The 20,792-nt window shown below is 34.6% G+C and overlaps 1 protein-coding gene across 2 annotated transcripts in view; it reads left to right on the forward strand.

Annotated features, from left to right (window-relative positions):
- Positions 1–9,406, forward strand: part of LOC123522856 (uncharacterized) — a 67,431-nt gene extending 58,025 nt beyond the window's left edge. For both annotated transcript variants that reach the window (XM_045300333.2, XM_045300334.2), the window contains exon 6: positions 4,585–9,406. In XM_045300333.2, the coding sequence (XP_045156268.2) occupies positions 4,585–7,352 (2,768 nt within the window). In that variant the 3' untranslated portion in view covers positions 7,353–9,406. The remainder of the gene's footprint in view (positions 1–4,584) is intronic.
- The last annotated feature ends 11,386 nt before the right edge of the window (positions 9,407–20,792 follow it).

The raw sequence follows: 20,792 nt of genomic DNA on the forward strand, positions 1-20,792 counted from the left end.
CTTTTCCTTATTTCGTTGATACTAGTATTTTGAATTCGAAACATGTTTATTATGAATAATACCATTTTAGCAAACAAGTCTAAATGTTTCATGAATAGAAGTTCATGAATGTCTTCATGGCCCTTAAATCCGTTTAGTTCAGGAAAATAAAATCCTACTATTTTTTCACAGTGTGTATGCATATCGGATCCTGCAGTAAATTAGAAAACGGACGCCTCTCTGTTCTACTCAGGATATTTTATGTGGTAAACGATGAACTCCAATGTCGCCGCTTTGTCAGGGAGCTCGGAAAATCGAGTTGTTTTTTGTTGTTGTTGTTTTGTTACGAACGCAGGTTTGTGCTTGAAAACATATGACCAACAGGAAGACCTAGTTATAGATGAGTTTACACATGTTATTGGTTGCTATGCTAATCTGCGGATGTTTTAATTTTAACGCGCATGCGATCTTCACGTGTGGCAAAAGAACTCTCAACCATAAGAAAACCTACATACAATTATCACTATATTACGAATTGTTTTGCCATTATAAAGATAATTTCAGTCAGAAAAAAAATATCATACAGTATAACTTGATTAAAGACATGACTGTTAATTAAACATATCTTACCTGAAAAGCCTACTTTATTCTTATTTTCGTCAGAAAAGAACAAGCATTTCCAGTCTGTTCCACACATCATACATATATATATATAAATTTTGTTCCTTACATTTAAAAAAAATCATATTTTTTCATTTTATCTATTTTCCCACAACTTCAAATAGTTGTTATATATATTTTTCTCCGCCTTGAATGACATCTACATACTTTAGGGTCGCGGCTCCATGTCTCTGAAGTTGCTGTTTTAAGTGATATACCGGAAATCATTGCGTAACTATTATGCAAATGACATGATAAAAATGGTCAGCTGGGTAATCAAGACCATGTCGCGAGTGTCACCTAATTAGAGCGGGTCATAAAAGTTACTGAAGCAAATAAGATGGCTTTGATGTGATATACATTAATGTCTTCGGTAATTAATGCCATTAAAAGAACGCACTCGGATTAATATATCACGTGGCGGAGCTGTTTTGTTAATAAAAAAAAATAAACATTTTACGTGATATCTAGAATTTTGAAATCTATAAGAATATACTTTGAAATTTAAATGGACATTTTCTTTTAAAACGATGAAAGTGTAGTTATAAAAAGTCTAAATTCGTAAGATATGAATCAAATCAAGGACTAAAACTACACACTGAAAGAAAATACCTGAAATAAATCTCTATTTTTTATTTCTTATGTTTTCATGCTGGGCCATTTTCATATCGAAAATGCATCGTGCACAGAAGTCATTATCAGTGATTTAATAGAATAATTATGATAAACTTGAATTCCGCAAAGAATAAAACAGATAAAGAATATAAGGGTAGAACACTCCTTCTCGCTACTCGTCCCCGCTCTATTAAATCTGACAGCTGCATTCACCATTCGAACCACTTTGATAATGTCAATTAAAACTTTCAAATTCGAAGAAACAATAGAAGTAAAAAATAACAATTTTATGACGATTCTTTTTATTTTTGAAGTATAATTGGATACAAAACCAAAGGCTGAACTTTGTTATTGAACATTTTATATCCAACTTCGACTTTTAGTTATATTTTAAGTATCATATAAGCTAATTGCGACACGTGGTAAGTTATGTGAGATCACGTTAGGAAATAAAACAAAATCTTTGTTATTACATTATTAATTCATGGAAAATATTATTTATTCATTTTTTTTAACCTAAATTTGCCGAGACCAAAAGTGCCGAATAAATAGTCTATTAATCCAAAGTCATCAATGATAATGCGCATTAGTTAAAGCTGTGGGTTTGCAAAGACCTACATATATTTTCCTTTGTCTTTCGGTGGATGTTTACTATAAAACAAACTCATTATTGATCGAATAGATTAAAATACAGTATAACTCTAACGTAATTTATATTGTGCAGTCATGTCTTTTTGCAATAACGTAGAGTGCGCATGCGCGAAAATTGTTTCCCGTTGACAAGGAAGTAGCTCTCTGTAAAAAGGTCTATATACGCTCGTTACATTTTTTTATCTGTTAACACAATTCCAAACGTAGATGGGATGTAAACGGAGGCTACTGACTCGAATGAAAGGTGTGTTTACAAAATTTAATAAGATAGGATCAACGCCTTCACTAATTAGGTACTAGATACTGGCTAATTTCAAGAAAGCCCAATTAAGGTTAATAAAGTATGTTTAACATGGCTCGATGTACCCTCCGTCAAAAGTTCCGTCATCGTTTGAAATTGTGTCAACCGATAAAACAAATGTAACGATCAAAAAACAAGGGCAGATTTATGGCTACGTATTGGACGCATTGGTCGAGAGGGCTAAAACGCTTTGCTACGGAGGTGAAGGTCCCTGGTTCGAATCCTGGCTACTCCCATTGCGGTGTGTCCTTGGGCAAGGCACTTTATCACGATTGCCTCAGTCGACCCAGCTGTAAATGGGTACCAGCAAATTGTTTGGGGTAGGTTATAACTGGTTTTAACTGTTCTTATTATAGGGTCGCAGAAAAGCTCTACAGAGCTTAAGTTAACTGTTTCACCAAACGACGGTAAATAAAATTTACCTTTACCTTAACCGTACAGTTGGTTAATTCTGCGGGCAAAAATTCTGCGGTTTTGTCCTAAAATGGGCCTAGTTTATTTCAGCATTTTTATGTTTGCGACAAGCAAGAATTAATTTTTTCGATTTGCATGAATCGGAGGTAAATTCTACGCACAGGAAATGGCTACCGCATTTACTACGTCGTAATTAACGACTCAAATGCATATCGTTCTTGTCAGTTATGTCATGGTGACATTATATATTCAAACTTTTCGTAAAAGTAGTGTGTTTTATTATATACAATTGCTAAGATTACACGCCCGAAAAGGTAACCTTTCATTCGCGGACGATAGCTATATATAATAACAAAAGCAGTCAACCACAACCATTACAGTATGAATAACTTGACAGCAGACGAAAAACTCGTGAGATAAATAAAATTGGTCATTAAATTAAGCGAAATATCAAAGTATATTTCTGCGTCAAAACATTCAGCTGTTAGTTTAAATGTTCGGAATTTTATTTCTGAGTGACAGCCTCAACCCGCAGAAGAAGCAGAAATAAAAACCCGCAGAATTAAAACGCTATACGGTATTCCTGTTGTTCATTTGTTTTTTTATGCATAAAGCTATGTTCAGGACGAAACTTTTGGTCTTCTGGGCTCCCTAACAAAGCGGCGATGTTGAAGTTCATTGTTTACCATACATAAGGTCTTGTGCGCAAAAAGAAAGGGATCCATTTTCTAATTCACCAAGAGAGAAATCCGATATGCATGCGCACCGTGTTTTTATAAAACTTGTGACGTCATTAGTTACAACAATCATAGTAATAATATCGTACAAATCTGAATCATTCAAGCATGCCTGTCTCCAGCAGCACATCATTGTTAGGTTCCGTTTAATGTGGTATCATGTTTTGAATTTCTGGTGAATGATAAAAAAAAAGAATATTCAGTACATTCCAAAAATCGTTATGTTATGATTAAAACAAATAGTTTCCTTTGTCCTCCAGAAAGGAAAAATTCTTATATCTTAATATTGAGGTTTGGTACCTTTATTACAGACAATTAACTAAAGCAATAGAAATTCGTACGTGACTTCAGTGAGCTCAACAAAGCATATTTCAAGAAAATAGAATATGGAAATGTAATGTAATTAGACACTAATATGTCCTATTCAGAAATTACTAACAAAAATATGACAATCAAAGCAATTTATGACAAAATTTTGACAGGTGTATGATGACTCATGACCTAATTAAAAAATATGTTATTTCTACCTTTCATTTTGATTTTCTTAAAAGGGGTCTTCTTCTTCTATATTGTAGCATAAGACTCATAAATTGAAACAATAAAAGAATGTATGTTACCTAACTGTAGTTTTGTTTATCCAAATCACGTAAGAATTCCCACTGTTTCAGTCATTTGTCACTAATTAGAGCAACTCACAGTGTTGCAGTTATGCAAAACATATCCCTTATTTTCACATAGATATTGAGGATTTATCTAATGTATTGGAAAGACAATTTCAATAACGATTGTGTATTGCAATAATGCTAAAATACCTCAGCCGTGACGTGTCCTTAATGAAATGATAAGATACTTAAAATGAAATGATATTAGAGTATTTCGTGACACACAGACAAGAAAACATAATAGATTTGTCGTTAAGTAAGAAATAAAGGTACATGTTTTGCCTCAGTAAGAAAGTTCCAGTCTCCTTTGCTTAATAGTGATATAAATCAGGAAACAACAAATTAGGAAACAGCAAAATATACGGCAATGAACAGACTTCTTTCCAATGCATGTATATTAACAGGTATTCTATCCATAGGTTGTGTTTATGTCGAAGATGTTTAATGGATACTAATGTATTTTACTTTAAATATGCACAGCACATTAGAACGCCACATACACTTTTTATCCTCTCAAATACTCAATGCATGTTAATTATTATTTAATTGTATTTAACCGCTACAGATTTACAGAGAAGTTTGATACAACATTACAGAGAAGATGTACTACGTATGTCTGCACTTCCACAACAACAAGAGGGTAACTTGTGTGACTTTAAAGATGTTTATGTCAGACCACGAATGGCAATGGAATCAAAAGATGATTTAAATGATAAACCAAATGTTTCTGTTGTTGTATCTTTGTCTGATATTTTCAAAAAAGATGGTAAACCTGTAAAATCCATCTACATTCTTGGAGAAGCGGGATCAGGTAAAAGTAGTTTCTGTAAAAGTTTGATAAATTACTGGTGTTTGGCACATTCTGAAGAAGGACAAAGAATAGAAGATGAGTTCAGGGGGATCAAAGAAATGAAGAAATTTAAATTTCTTTTTTTCCTTCCTCTCCATCATTATACAGATAAAATGAAGATAAAAGAAATGTTAGAGGAAAAGTACGAACATCCTGCCCTTAAAAAGATTCTAGAATATGAATCTCGAACCTGTCTTGTTGTTCTTGATGGTCTTGATGAATGGGCTTCTCCAGCGTCAAAATATCCTCCCGAACGTAGCTCATTGAAGGGCTATACCGTCCTAACGACGTCACGACCCTGGAAAATTGCAGCGTTAGGAATAAGCGATAATGAGATACGACAAAAGATTGTCCTGAAAGGGTTTGATGATAATAATGGTGAAACATCTGTAAAAAAATTGATCGAAAAGACGGTTCCAATATTAAACAAAATGTTTAAGAAGGACAAAGATCCAGTTGATTGTGAGAAAGCACTAGCAAAAAAATCATTGGCAAGTCTAAAACACACAGCGATCACGCTGCAACAGCTGATATGCCTGTGGTTTGATGACAAACTTTGTGGTGAAACTTCAAGATGTGCCCTTTACACTGAAATACTTGACCTGTTGTTTGTCTGGCACAAGAAGAAATACCCCGACGATCCTCTATTCACAGAAATGATGACGAAATCAAAAGACCTAAACAATATAGAACTCCCTTGCTATTTGATAAATACTGAAGTCTGTAAATCATATAGTTATATCATTCAGGACGTATCACGGCTATCTTATGAAACATTGTTTAACAATACAAAAGAAACATCTTTGTCATTTGACAGTTCAACCTTTGAACGACTGAAAATATCAAATGAAGTAAAAACATGTTGTCTGAAAATAGGAATCTTGTCTGAAGATAAATGTCAAAGTCTCTCTGCAAGTAGCAGCCGAACGTCAGCAATTGCATTTGTTCACAAGTCATTTCAAGAATATTTGGCTGCTGTATATATTGCTATCCGTTCCAAAAATTATATCGCGTCGTCGACTGATTCAGGAAACCCAGATTTTCCTGATCATTGTGAACAATTAATAATAGACTTTTTCAGTAAGTGCGCGAGTCTGGATTTAATATTAGAACAAGCAAATGTATTCAGTATGCTATGCGGTCTACAGCCTCGGATCGCTACATCCATTTCCAAGTATATATACGATATTGTTTCAGGGGATATGCGTGTACATCGTTACAGAAGAACAATAAATTACGGACATATAAATCTAATATCAAATGTCCAAAAGTGTATTTTAAATTGTATAGAAGAAATGCAAGTATATGGAACTCGTATGCATTCTAACTTTTATCTAGGTGACGTTTATGTGAATACTACGTCAAATTGCGATCGTTTCTGTACAAGTTTTGAAAAGCGATTTATTTTGCCTGATCGTGTCATGTCGTTTGCAATTGATACAATGTTAATGGAGAATTATCCAAAGAAAGTATCAAAATATTTACCGAAATGTCAGCGACTTGAAGGAATTGAAATTAGCAATATCAATGAAATTGATGATGAAGATATCAAGTCTATCTGTGATGCGATTGAAGGTAATATTTCAACATTGAAAGCACTGTATTTATATGGTTTGAAACTGATATGTAGAACAACAGCCCGCCGTCTCCCTGATATGGGTAATCTTGTCGCATTATTGATACAGGATCTCACTATGCCACATGAAGTCTTTACCTCACTATGCAGTTTCCTATCAGTTAGTAGTCATCTTAAACAGGTATCGATTTCCAATACACGCTGTAAGCCCATAACGCACAGCGTGTTCACTACAGACAGTGAGTGCAGTACAGTCAATGTGTTCCACGAGTGCATTAACCAGCATGAAGTAGATTTATCCAAGCATCAACATCTACAATACCTGGAGTACGATGATTCTGTCACCGTGACTCGCATTAACTCTTCAAACCTAGAAATATTTCATTGTAGATCATCAAAGAGTACAGACTATGCGAAAGTGTTTGATAATCTTAGTACAGCGAACAAATTAACAGAACTGTTTTTGGTTTATGATATCAGGAAATCACATAGCGATTTTTTAAATCCATCACATCATACTGTAACAGACAAATTGATCACATTGTTACCATTATTGCACCAGCTCCATGAACTTACCTTGTCGAAATTGACATTTACTGACAATATAATGAAATTTCCCGCTCAAATGAAGAGTATGAAGAGCATTGAGCTACATTATGTCACAATGAGCTTGACAACATGGCGGCAGTTTGCTGATAGTCTTCATCTTATACCTTTTCCCGTACAGGTGAAAGCAGTATTAATGTGTATAACACGAGATGGAGAGAAATGTAACCGTTTAATGCGACGGACGACAAGACGAGGAGGAGAGGAAGCAGCTGCATGGCAGTATGTTAGAGAACAGGAGTTTTTTATCTATGCGGAAGATGACGATACTGATTCAATTGAGTTTTCAACAAAGAAGTAATATTCATCGGTAAAAATCATTACTGTTAATAATACTGATGACTTTTGTGTTGTATTGATTATTGAAAGAAGAGTGTGTTACAGTTGTAGATATATATTAAACCAGTTTCTAGTGGAATATCGTTCTGCCATCATGATCAGCTATTATATCAGATTTCAAAGTGCCATAGCTTTTGCAATAGTGGCTTAATTTTAAAAATTCTTTCAGCATTATGAAAGACTTGAGATTATGTTTGATTCTTTGATGTGAAATCAACTTATTATCAGGCTATCCTTACCCTTTAGATATTGCATGTAGGGTGAATACTCAATTGTTTTGTGTTTTCAACAAATAGGTGATATCTGCTTACATACGTTTTTTTTTCCAAACGATATCGTTTTTTTTTTTTATTGTACTGATGTCTTTTAAAAATGACAATATCGCAGTACAGATGTACAGTCAAACACATATATAAAAACCATGCTTAAAATGTATGAAAAGTGATTTTTATCTAAAGATGGTCTTTATTCACAAGTGAAATGACACTGAAAAAAATCAATTAAAGATCTTTTAAACCAAATGGTCTTAATTCACTGTACATATTAAAGTTGGGATTTAGATTAAACATTTAACGAACATTTTTATTTAATAAGGCAAGACTTTTACACGCTGAAAGATATCAACACTCCGTCCTCTGTAACAAATACAGTTGAACCTGTGTCAAGGATTCAATTTGGATGATTATGGCAGATGGCTGCTACTTAAGACGTGTCAAAATTTATTCAGTCAAGTTTGCACTGACTTGCTGCTTTTTAGTGATTCCATAAATTCACATGACCGCTAAGGTAGGTTCAATTGTACTGGCAAGTTGTGTTTTAAAGTAACGGAACTACAGAAATTAGGATTTTCTCTGTACATAGTTTATGTTTTGTGCTACAGTAATATCTGTCTTAATTGTGTATCTATTTTGAATGTCTGTGTCAACTTTTCCTACTGTTTGATTGGTTCAGGATATTCAGAGCGAACATACCCCTCATCCTGTTATATTATACTGTCTTCTGTCGAACTAAATTGGATAGACAGGACACTCATTCTAAAGGTACTTACCGCGAGGTGAACGTCAGAGTTTTATGATTTTCAAAGGAAACGGAAAAAAAATCTTAGAATCAGCATGCAGTGATATAAAAGTTAATGTTTTGTTATTATGATGAGCAACTCATGCACATGGCGAGTTTTCTACACATGTGTGCTATCAAAAACTTTGACATTAATCTTTACTAATGCCCATTTACAACATTAGTATTTGTGACTGAAACGTCAATGTCTTCACTGAAAATTCAGGACGCACAAATATATGCGTAATTAAAATTCCGATTGAAATGTACTTACTAGTATATCTACTATAATATACAAGTATGTTAGTAACACATTTTTAAACGTTTTGTTTCATGCATTATGTATCGTTGTATTCATGCAAATTTGAATTCTTTTGAATATCTTTTATCCTTTTCCATTCATGTATTATGTCAGATTCTAACACGATTCGCAGCAATTGCTATATAGCGAAATCGTCTATACATGAATCTACGATAAAATATGATTGGCTGTTACATTTACCCCCCCCCCCCCACCCCACTTATGATTGCGGCATAAGAGATTCTACTTCAGTTCCATTACATACAAATTATTTCAGGGCCAAACGAATGAAAACAGTATTTCAAAATGTTAACTATGAAAAAAAGTCATACTAATGTGTAGGACCGTAAAACACGTTTTGATCTCTACGAGCGAATTCAATTAGCTTAATTGCGAGCTGTTAGATTACTAATTCATAAATACTTCTCAAAATTCTGATAAAAAAGAAACAAATATCTATACGTTCCATTGGCTATGTAACACTTTCTAACCATGGGGGTAAATTGTAACATCATATGACCCGAATGATGTATTACGCTGAAAATGTAGTACTGTAAAATGCGAATTATTTGCGTTGTTAGAATCGAAATAATAAATATGTTCCAATAATTTTATCAATTAATAGAACATGGGCAGTCGTTTGGATCCGACTAATTAAATCACTCGCGCTACGCACTCGTGATTTAATTATTACGCATCCAAACTCCTGCCCATATTTTATTAACTGATAAAATATAGGAACAGATTTATTATTTCTTAAATATTGATCAGAACATGATACAGGTAGTAGTAGTATTTTTACATTAACACAGTTAAATTTGTACACTTATATGTACTGAATATGTGAAATGTTGACATGTGTTTTCAAATGAAACGTGTATTATGATAAATATGGACGTCGTACGCAAGATCAATCCATATGTGCATGTACATTCACATACCAATTTCTTTAGCCCTAACTAAATATGTTCTACGGTATCGCCGTATACTCTATTCAAAATGATTTTGAAATACGGCAATACTTATTAACTTCTCATTCATTTTGCAAAATATTGTTAAACTAAATACAATACACGTTTGATTTGAAAATATGTAAATGGAATGGTAATTATCTAATTAAGATAGAAAAAATATTTTCTGTTCAGAAACTAGCTTGAGTTGTCAAACATGTAAACAATATATATCTATTTAATTTAGTCATCAGTGGTCAATAGACTAAATATTGTTTTTATAAACAACACAAACTGTGACGTTAACTGGAACATTATTCTATCTCCCGTTTCTCTAGTTTTAAAAGACAATTTTCTAACTGAATTGTTTATCATTTCACTGTTAATTATTAAAGTGTTATGATTTAGAAAATTGAAACATTTTGATAAAGCTGTAAAGAGCAGAAAATATTCTAGTTTGTTTAACACTTATTTGTACTTTTTGCTTTTGGTGCCGTTATTCAACGGATTGCGGTTATGTAATAAAAGTGCTTGTCATACCAGCGTTTCTTGATTGAAAGTAAATATGGGCAAATAAAGGTGCCACACAAGTAATTAGCTATTCGTATGAAATGATTTCTTTAAATGTTCATTGTTAAATCTACATTGAGTACAAACGTCTCCAAAAGGAATCGAACCAATGACCTTTTAGTTTGGTAATGTTTGACATGTTCCAAAATTAACTTGGGTCATTTTTGCAAACGTTGATATACGTCATTATAAAAGGTGACATACAACATGATTTAACTGTTTAGTCCACATAGCTGCACTAGTAATTTGGCCTGATGCATCTTTACATGCACGTGCTAGAAGTGAATATAATAGGGGTTACTTCTTACAATATACATCATATCAGTGTGCGCAACTTGGCTCACTGGTAGGTAGTTACAGACTATATGTCCACGTTCATGCACTGCTTATGTATTTCAGTCTTGTGTGGTGTTAACTGTATGCATATATATGCATAACACAGCCGGGTACATTAGCCCCCAGGACAGTCTTGACGATTCATATAAGTCTGCTAATGCATGTGCTAATGTTTCAGGGTCGACTGGCGTCAGTCGTCAGATTCCTTTGTAAATCTAGTGTCAGGGTAGTATTGAGGTACTAGTATTGCACTCAAGTGGCGGTATGTATCGCTGGCAATATGTAAAACAATACCCTTCTAACGTTTGGATGATGCTAATGTCATCATAAATCTTTAAAAAAAAAAGAAGGAAAAAAAACTTGCATGAGGTTTTATCCTCAAATGGAGATTATTAAGTTGTGTTCTGAAACGACATGAAAAGATGTATATATGTATGTATCATATATACATATAAGAGTTATATCACAAATAACTAATAATATTTAAAATCCTTCTAAATGCAGCGATGCATTTTTAGCTCGACTATACGAAGTATAAGGAGAGCTATTCTACTCGCCCCGGCGTCGGCGTCGGCGTCGGCGTCGGCGTCTTTCCGCGTCCCCACCTTGGTTAAAGTTTTGGTGCACTTTCTCTTTTTTCAACTTATCTCTGTAATAACTTGATGGATTTGATTCAAACTTGAAATACTTATTCCTCATCATCATCCACATCATCTGACATAAGGGCCATAACTCTTGCACCAATATTTCATGAATTATCCCCCCTTTTCACTTAGATTTTCAGGTTAAAGTTTTGATGCACTTTCACTCTACCTCTGTTATTACTAAATGGATTTAATTCAAACTTAAAATAGTTGTTCAACATCATCACCCACATCATATGACACAAGGTGCATATTCTGGCACCATTTTTTTCATGAATTATTCCCCCTTTTTACTTAGAATTTCAGGTTTAAAGTTTGGTGCACTTTCACTCTACCTCTGTTATTACTGAATGGATTTGATTCAAACTTAAAATAGTTGTTTAGCATCATCTCCCACATCATATGACACAAGATGCATAACTCTGGCACAATTTTTCATGAATTATTCCCCGTTTTACTTAGAATTTCAGATTAAAGTTTTATGCACTTTCACTCTATCTCTGTTATTACTGAATGGATCTGATTCAAACTTAAAATAGTTGTTTAGCATCATCACCCACATCATATGACACAAGATGCATAACTCTGGCACAATTTTTCAAGAATTATTCCCTTTTTTACTTACAATTTCAGATTAAAGTTTTATGCACTTTCACTCTATCTCTGTTATTACTGAATGGATCTGATTCAAACTTAAACAATTGTTCAACATCATTACCCTTATCATATGACACAAGGTGCATAACTCTGGCACCAATTTTTCATGAATTATTTCCCCTTTTTACTTAGAATTTTAGGTTAAAGTTTTGATGCACTTTCACTCTGTCTCTGTTATTACTGAATGGATTTGATTCAAACTTAAAATAGTTGTTCAACATCATCACCCACACCATATGACGCAGGGTGCATAACTCTGGCACCAATTTTTCATTAATTATTCCCCCTTTTTTCTTAGAATTTTAGGTTAAAGTTTTGATGCACTTTCACTCTGTCTCTGTTATTACTGAATGGATTTGATTCAAACTTAAATAGTTGTTCAACATCATCACCCACACTATATGACACAAGCTGCATAACTCTGGCACCAATATTTAATGAATTATGCCCCTTTTTGCTTAGGATATACTTATATAGTGTTTTGATACATTTTATCTTTACCTCTCTTATTACTTTAAGTTGATATTTTTGACATAGACACAGGCTATTGAGCAATATCTTCATCCACAATTGGAGTCATTAAACACTCCAGTGACAGCTCTAGTTTCCTCAGATGTGCCAAGTTTCACTATCCAGCATCGAAATAGTCGAGCGCGCTGTCTCCTGTGACAGCTCTTGTTCACTTCTGTCCCTATCAAACGAGAAATTTGATTTAGTCCTTTGATACCGTTTTTTCAAGTAACACACTGTTCAAATTTAATGAGAGATGAGATTCGTGACGTCCATATTATTTAATACATGTATTATTGAAAGGTAATATGGTCTAGGATGAAATCACCGTTATGCGGACCCAGTGGCAATGATGTCACTCCCAATAAATCGAACTTAAAGGTGCAGGCATTAAATCCCTGTGAATCGGTTATATACACGACACCCTTCATATGCCCATAGTTCCGTCAAAACCAAAAATTTGACCCACTTTAGCAAATTCCTTGTCGCCTTCATTCTTGTTCATCTATTACAAACACATGATGAATAAATTAGATTGGAAAGAGGTTTTTACTTTAGCCAGGGCATATTCTTTGTTTTTTAATACTTTTAGTCGATTTTTTTTCTACTTTCTATATGCAGTAGGACTGAAATAAAAGCTTTCTGCTCATTTCAGCCATGTCGCCAAGTATACTGAGCCAAATAATAACTCTGTTAATAGCACTGGAGTGCACCAAAACTACATGTAGTATTATGAAAGAGAGTCCATTGTAATTGCGGAAGGACATTTTCAATAGCATAAGCACAAAATGCATTCATCCAGGTCATAATTATTACTATTATCTAATAGAAACTGTTGTATGTTGAACGTCCGAAACATCGATGTGACAGAATAAAAGACAGAAAATTTTAGTAAGAAAACGTTTATTAACATTATTAATTGAGTTGGAATTTTTTAGAAAATGGTTGACAAACACACTATTATCAGAAAAGTAATCGAACAAGAGCTGTCCGTATGACAGCGCGCTCGACTTTTCTCAGTGCTTGTCTCTGAATTAGAGAGCTTTGCCAGTAAAACAAAATCCAAGTTAAAAAGGGACATAACTCAAAATTATAATCAGAGTTATGGGAATTGTGTCTCCTGGTGCAGACTTTGAAAGTAAATAACTATTTAGAGTATCAAGTCAAAAACTTTAATAGTAACAGAAATATTTGACTTCTAACAAAAAATTCTAAGTTAAAAGGGGCATAATTCTGTCAAAATTCAAAGCAGAGTTATGGGGATTGTTTCTCCTGGTGTAGACTGTGATGGTAAATAAGTATTTTAAGTTTCAAGTCAATAGCTTTGATAGTAACAGAGATATTTCACTTTATCAAAAACTTTAACCAAAATTTCTAAGTTAAAAAGGGGCATAATTCTGTCAAAATTCAAAGCAGAGTTATGGAGATTGTTTCTCCTGGTGTAGACTTTGATAGTAAATAACTATTTAAGTTTCAAGTCAATAGCTTTGATAGTAACAGAGATATTTCACTTTATCAAAAACTTTAACCAAAATTTCTAAGTTAAAAAGGGGCATAATTCTGTCAAAATTCAAAGCAGAGTTGTGGGGATTGTTTCTCCTGGTGTAGACTTTGATAGTAAATAACTATTTTAAGTTTCAAGTCAATAGCTTTGATAGTAACAGAGATATTTCACTTTATCAAAAACTTTAACCAAAATTTCTAAGTTAAAAAGGGGCATAATTCTGTCAAAATTCAAAGCAGAGTTGTGGGGATTGTTTCTCCTGATGTAGACTTTGATAGTAAATAACTATTTTAAGTTTCAAGTCAATAGCTTTGATAGTAACAGAGATATTTCACTTTATCAAAAACTTTAACCAACGGCGACGCCGACCCCGGGGCGAGTGCAATAGCTCTTCTTTTTCTTCGAAAAGTCGAGCTAAAATTGCAAATTCACTGTTGCTGACAAATCACAGAAATTTGTGTGCGAGGAGAGACATCTGGATGGCTGCGTAATTTAAGACATGGTCCATGATAAAGTTCAGATTAACTTCCTTACTGAATCTTGGAAATATAGTAACAAATGCAAAGTCCCATTCGTCCAAGATGTAAAAAGAATAAAAGATATCAGACGTATACAAAATAGTTGATTATTTAGAAAAGACAGGAACATCAAGAAATGTTCGATGTTCTTTGACGGAGATCATAGATGGATAGAAAGCCTCCATCATGCGAGGGCTTTATCATTTCAACTGTTTCTAAAAAGCCCTGACATTTTATATTATGGTCGTTAATGTATTACACACAGCAGTTTGATTATAGGCTTAACTATACATGTAACACAATTTCCGTAACGCATTATCACTTCCGTTACTAGATGCTCCAATATTTGCTGTATATACAGATTTTGTATAAATGCCACACATGGTAGTTTAGTTTAGTTGCTGTTTAGTCTTATGCAGGTAATTGTTTGAAAATGTACTGTTTCAATGGTTGTCTCTTTAATGAAATGATTGTTTTTGAATTTATGTTACGTGACAGGTTTCTAATACTTAAGCAGTGCCAGAACTGTAATATGTCAACTTATTGTGTTGTGTTTTAATCAATTCTTTAAAACATTTGATAAAGTTCCAAAACCATGTTCCCATGGTAGAAAAAAACAACCACAATATATTCTTAAGGCTTATGTTTTCATTTCGTTGTAAATTTTATCACTTCCGTAACGGAGTTGTATGTTTTTAGAATCGCAATTCCAGCACTGTAATATACGTAGCACATCCGCAACTTATTGTGTGGTGTTAAGGACATTCTAAATTGACAGATGGTTGCCAATTTTCTTCTATACGATGCTCAATTTAATAATTATAACAAGTGTAAATATTCAAATTTTTGTTTTAAAAATACAGCTTAAAATTGTCAATCATATACCTTTATTCTCTCTCGGTATTGGCGGTAGAAAATGTCATATTGATTGGATTGTGTGTCGGACGTCTTTTTCAATTACGAGGAGTGTTCGATAGGAATTGCTTATTGTCCTCTAGCTCGATATCCACGTGGGGCACGATAAAAACCAATACCTACCTGCATAGGGTTATTCAATACCTACACAACGTGTATAAATGTACATGTTAGACTAAGTGTAAGACATAAAATTTGCCATTTGAATACACGCAATCATTGACCACTGTAGTAAAAATGGTTGGTAGAAGCGTCGGCAAGAAAGATGAAATACGGGCTTACATCAAAGCTCGCTCAAAACTTGGTTGTTCTTTGAAGCAGCTGATGTCTGAACTTTCTACTGCTTATGGACCTTCTTGTGTGTCTTATGACACAGTTCGGCGGCGGAAAAAGAAATTTGAGTGTGGTGTAGAGTCCATCAAAAATGCACCGAAGTCAGGTAGGCCAAAATCTGCATCTCGTAAAGAAATCGTTTCCAAAATAAAGGAAATCATTGAAGGAGATGCTAGATTTACATTTATTTATTTATTTATTTTATTTTGTTGGGTTTAACGTCGCACCGACACAATTTTAGATCATATGGCAACTTTCCAGCTTTAATGTTGGAGGAAGACCCCAGGTGCCCCTCCGTGCACTATTTCATCACGAGCGGGCACCTGGGTAGAACCACCGACCTTTCGTAAGCCAGCTGGATGGCTTCCTCACGTGAAGAATTCTACGCCCCAAATGAGGTTTCGAACCCACATCGATGAGGGGCAAATGGTTTGAAGTCAACGACTCTAACCATTCGGCCACGGAGGCCCCGGCTAGATTTACAGTTTGTGATATTGCACGAAAGGTAGGCATATCACTATCAACGGTTCACCTTATTTTGAAGAAGCATTTGAAAGTCAGAAAGATTTCTGCTAGATGGGTGCCACATCTGTTGACTGATGAGCAAAAGAGGCAACGGGTTAAAGTGGTCAAAAAGCTGCTTCAAATGTTTCCAAAATATGACAAAAAGCAGTTTGCCAATGTCGTTACAGGTGATGAAACCTGGGTCCATTATTTTGAGCCCGTCAGAAAGGTTAGCAATAAGATCTGGGCCACTAAACACAGCAAACGCCCAATAATTGCCAAACGTTCTTTGAGTGCAAAGAAGGTTTTGTATGCAAACTTCTTCTCTGGTGAAGGAGTCGCAATAAAAGTGCCGGTGAAAAAGGGCAAAAGCATCACCGGAAAGTACTACAAAGACGTAGTACTGAAGAAACTGAAAAAGTATTATCAGAACCGACGCCCTGCCACTGGTTTTAAACATGTCCGTCTTCTACATGACAATGCCCCGCTCATACCTCCGCAATAGTTACGGCGTTTTTGAAGAAAGAAAAAGTAACTGTTTTGCCTCAACCCCGTATTCCCCAGACCTTGCCCCATGTGATTTCTTTTTGTTTCCGAAATTGAAATCATTCCTTGCTGGGCGGAAATACCAGTCCCGACAGGCACTTGGATCTGCCATTCATCAGTACCTTATTACTGTGCCCAAATCAGCGTACCGTGACGCCTTCAAGAAGTGGATACACCGGCTGAAACTTTGCATTTCTAGCCAGGGGGAGTACTTCGAGGGCATGAAATGAGCCCTTTTGGACTAACTTGATATTTGAAGTCTCTAGATAGAAATAAGCAATTCATTTCGAACATCCCTCGTATGTTTCATTAAAGAGTTTCTTTTGAATAAGTAACTGCGTTATTGTTTAATTTCTTAATATCCAAAAATATAGATGGTCACTAAATTCTACCCTCCGTAACACGAGTAAATGCACATATGTATCAACATTCGATATTGTTTAAAGGCTATCAATGTTGTGGTAGAAATTTTTCAGAGACAACCAGGAGATGTTGGACTTTTAAATAAAACAAGTTAAGAACTGTTATATAACATTAACATTTTTAAGATTTTTCTAATTGTAAGTGGGTCAAATTTTTGGTTTTGGCTGAGTTAAGTGTTTTCCTGTCAAAAGAGAAAATTGCTTGCCGTCTGAGCATGTTACTTTATTACTTTTTTTTTGTTCAGATATCGACTTTCGCGTTTTCAGGCTAATACTGTTCATCTATTTATAAAACCATTTACTTGTATGTGAAGTATTCAATTTTTGCTTTTGCCTGCGCTATATTTGGCAAAATTAAATTTGGCTTGCCGCATTTGCCAAAACAAAATGTCATATCATGGTATGGGCACATGCGTATTATTCTTGCAATGAGACACTGGTCAAGGAATAGATAGTATACTTTACAAACTTTATTGAGACTGGGGATTACCATCTTACAATAGTACATATTCAAACAATTATTTATATAACCCACAGTATCTTCGGCATCATTCACGTGTATTAAGCAAATGAGGTAGAGTAGCCCTGAATTTATCATAAAACATAATTATTATGAAGCGTGCGGGGTATCCGTCCCAGACAGCAAACGTCAGGGGTATTCTCGTGGTACCTCCTTCCGTTTTGCCCCAAAATATGACAGCATCCCAATTATTTGTCAAAATACATATAAATACATATACATATAAATAAATATATAATCAAGCGGACACGACCAGTAAACAAGGCAAATCGGCAGAAAAAGTGAAACATTCATAGAAATTGCGTCAGGGGTGCAGGAACCAAAACCGCATTTGAAGCGATTCTTCTCCTTGACTGTAGGTGTTCGGCAGAAAAATGGACTAAGGCCTACAACTAGAGGCAAGAACGGGGACGTTGGCTTGCAAGTTTTTTTTCAAACGCTTTACAAAACAAAGAAAAATCAAGATTTACTCACTGAATCGACGGAAAATGACACGAAAAAATCGTCAGGAGTGTCACCTCCGGTCCAAACGGTATCCCCATTGTATTTATTCAAAATATTTAATTTTAAAAAAAAGAAAGAAAAAAACAACAAATATGTCATTATTTCGCTAGTTTACTACGATCTTCGAGAAAACTAAATCGGTTCATCGGAAACGCATCGATCCAGCTTCTAAAAATTTGTTTAAATTGTTGATAAATGTAATATGAGAGTAAAAAAGAAAGTCTACAAGTTTGTTACTACTTTATTCTGTTTATGCTGTTTGTCTTGACATGTACTCAGTGGTTCGATTTATGTATAAATAGCTGTCATTTTGAATATATAAGGCTTGACTTTGTGAGTTTAAACTGAAATAAATCTCGTATTGATGAAAAGGACCCTTCAACTGAAATACTAGGAGTTTGTATGTACACTTTTGCTTATTTCAAGAGTCAAAATCTTAAGTCCGGGTCAAATGGAACCCCTGCATACAGTTGTTTTAGAAATAAAAAATAAAATTCCCCCACCCCCTTTTTGAAAAGAATTTGGATGATAATCTAGGAATAAATTTATTATCTTATTTTAGTGTTTTGAAAGGAACAAGAAATATCTGATATGTATGGTACAGGCAAATTGCGTAAGTCTGTTAGGATCAGTTTTCAACGTTGAAATATGACCTGACCATAGCTGATCAGTTTTCAACGAGGGTCAAACTTTAACACATAGATGGATCATTAAATAGGGCTGGGTCAATTTTCAACGTCGAAAATTGATCAATCATCCGTTGAAAAAGGACCGATGCGGTCAATTTTCAACGGGGTCAATATTTAATGTTACACCGGCTTTGCCCAGATTCTTTAGACATTGGAGGGAATGTGTATAATCCGGCCATACCCGGCTCTGCCCGGGATTCGGCCATACCCGGCCATCCGGGTAGAGTTTGACGGAAAATCCGGCCGTCCCTATTAATATATTTCTTCATTTCTTTACATATAACAATAATTTATACATCATTGTAAAGCTGACGAGATACAGTTTATGAATATGTAAAGAAATTAATAATCCGACATTAAACGAATTTGTAATATCTTTTTGGATTTTAGTGGTTTTTTTACTGTAATAATCTAAATCGATTTTAGAAGGTGATAAAATACGGCCATCCCTACTTTTTTTTCTAATTCCTTTATATTTTGCTATGAAATATATGTATTTTGACATTACACAGATTACAAACATGTAAAGATTTGTAGAACCCGACTGCAAATGACTTGTTAATACTGATTTAAAAATAGCTGATTTTTTCCCGTTGTCACCATCAGTTTCCATAAGTCGGAAAGCACGGCCATCCTTGTTTTTGTCCTCATACCTTTAAATTTGACAATTATCTGTTTACAATTTGAAAGATTAAATTTTGTAGTTTACAAATATGTAAAAATATGATCAATCATATTTCTATATAATGCCTTTGTAAAACTCATTTGATTTTTTCACAAATGAGTGGGAATAACAGTACATGTATCAATTTCTTGCGGCTATGCATAATTTTGCAACTGCGATTATCTTTATATAACTTTGCATTCCTTAGAAGGTACCTCACTAGTTGCCCAATGCAGACAAAAAGCGATGGCCTACAAGTCACTCGTCAATCTTAGAGTATGCCTCAACCGTATGGGATCCACATACCCAGGTTTGCATCCAGCAACTAGAAGCTGTGCAGCGCCGTGCCGCTCGGTTTGTCAAGGGGGACTATCACATTACAAGCAGCTCCACGCAGATGATTGCCGACCTAGGCTGGCCTTCCCTACAACACCGACGGCAACAGGCAAAGCTATGCATGATGTACCGTATAGTACATGGGCACATTGACGTCACACTTCCACAGAACTTGATCCATACATCGGCAACTACAAGAGGACATTCCCTCCGTTTCATCGTGCCATTCTGTAGAACAGACTACCTTAGACACTACTTCTTTACTTCAGATGTACGCGTGTGGAACCAGATGCCAGAGCACCTTGCCACTGCACCCAGCTTAAAGGCTTTCAAGAGGGGCTTGGTGACATACTAGCACACCTGACAGAAATTGTAAATAGTTTTAATTGCACATCAATTGCTCACACCTACTTTGTACATTCACCATGTACGACAATGCTCCAGTGTGAGCCCCGTACATTAACGGAAGAAGAAGAGTTAGATTTGATCAATAACATTTATTAGATTATATTTGAAAATATAACGAGTATAGGGTAATACCGTACTAATACGTACATAAAAAGTACTTATCAAAATGAACAATTATATACATTCAACAGTTAACAGTGTGACATCTGTTAATCATATAAGATAATACGAATTTCAAAATAGTATGTACATTTATAGAACAGAACAGAACAAATCTATTTTTTTTTTCAGACTTGAGCTTACGCTCGTCATCCTTGAACAAAGAAACATATATATCAAGGTCACAAGTATACATTTATATAAATATCAAAGATCTATACAATACAGGCATCAACTATATTTACATTTAAAATACAAGGTATATTTATATACTGTCGACATCAACTTTATATGATACATATAAGTAGTATCTGGAGTATGGATGATGACAACGATTATGCGATTGTTATATTCGG

This window comes from Mercenaria mercenaria, chromosome 8 (genome assembly GCF_021730395.1).
Source record: "Mercenaria mercenaria strain notata chromosome 8, MADL_Memer_1, whole genome shotgun sequence".
Taxonomy (NCBI): Eukaryota; Metazoa; Mollusca; class Bivalvia; order Venerida; family Veneridae; genus Mercenaria; species Mercenaria mercenaria.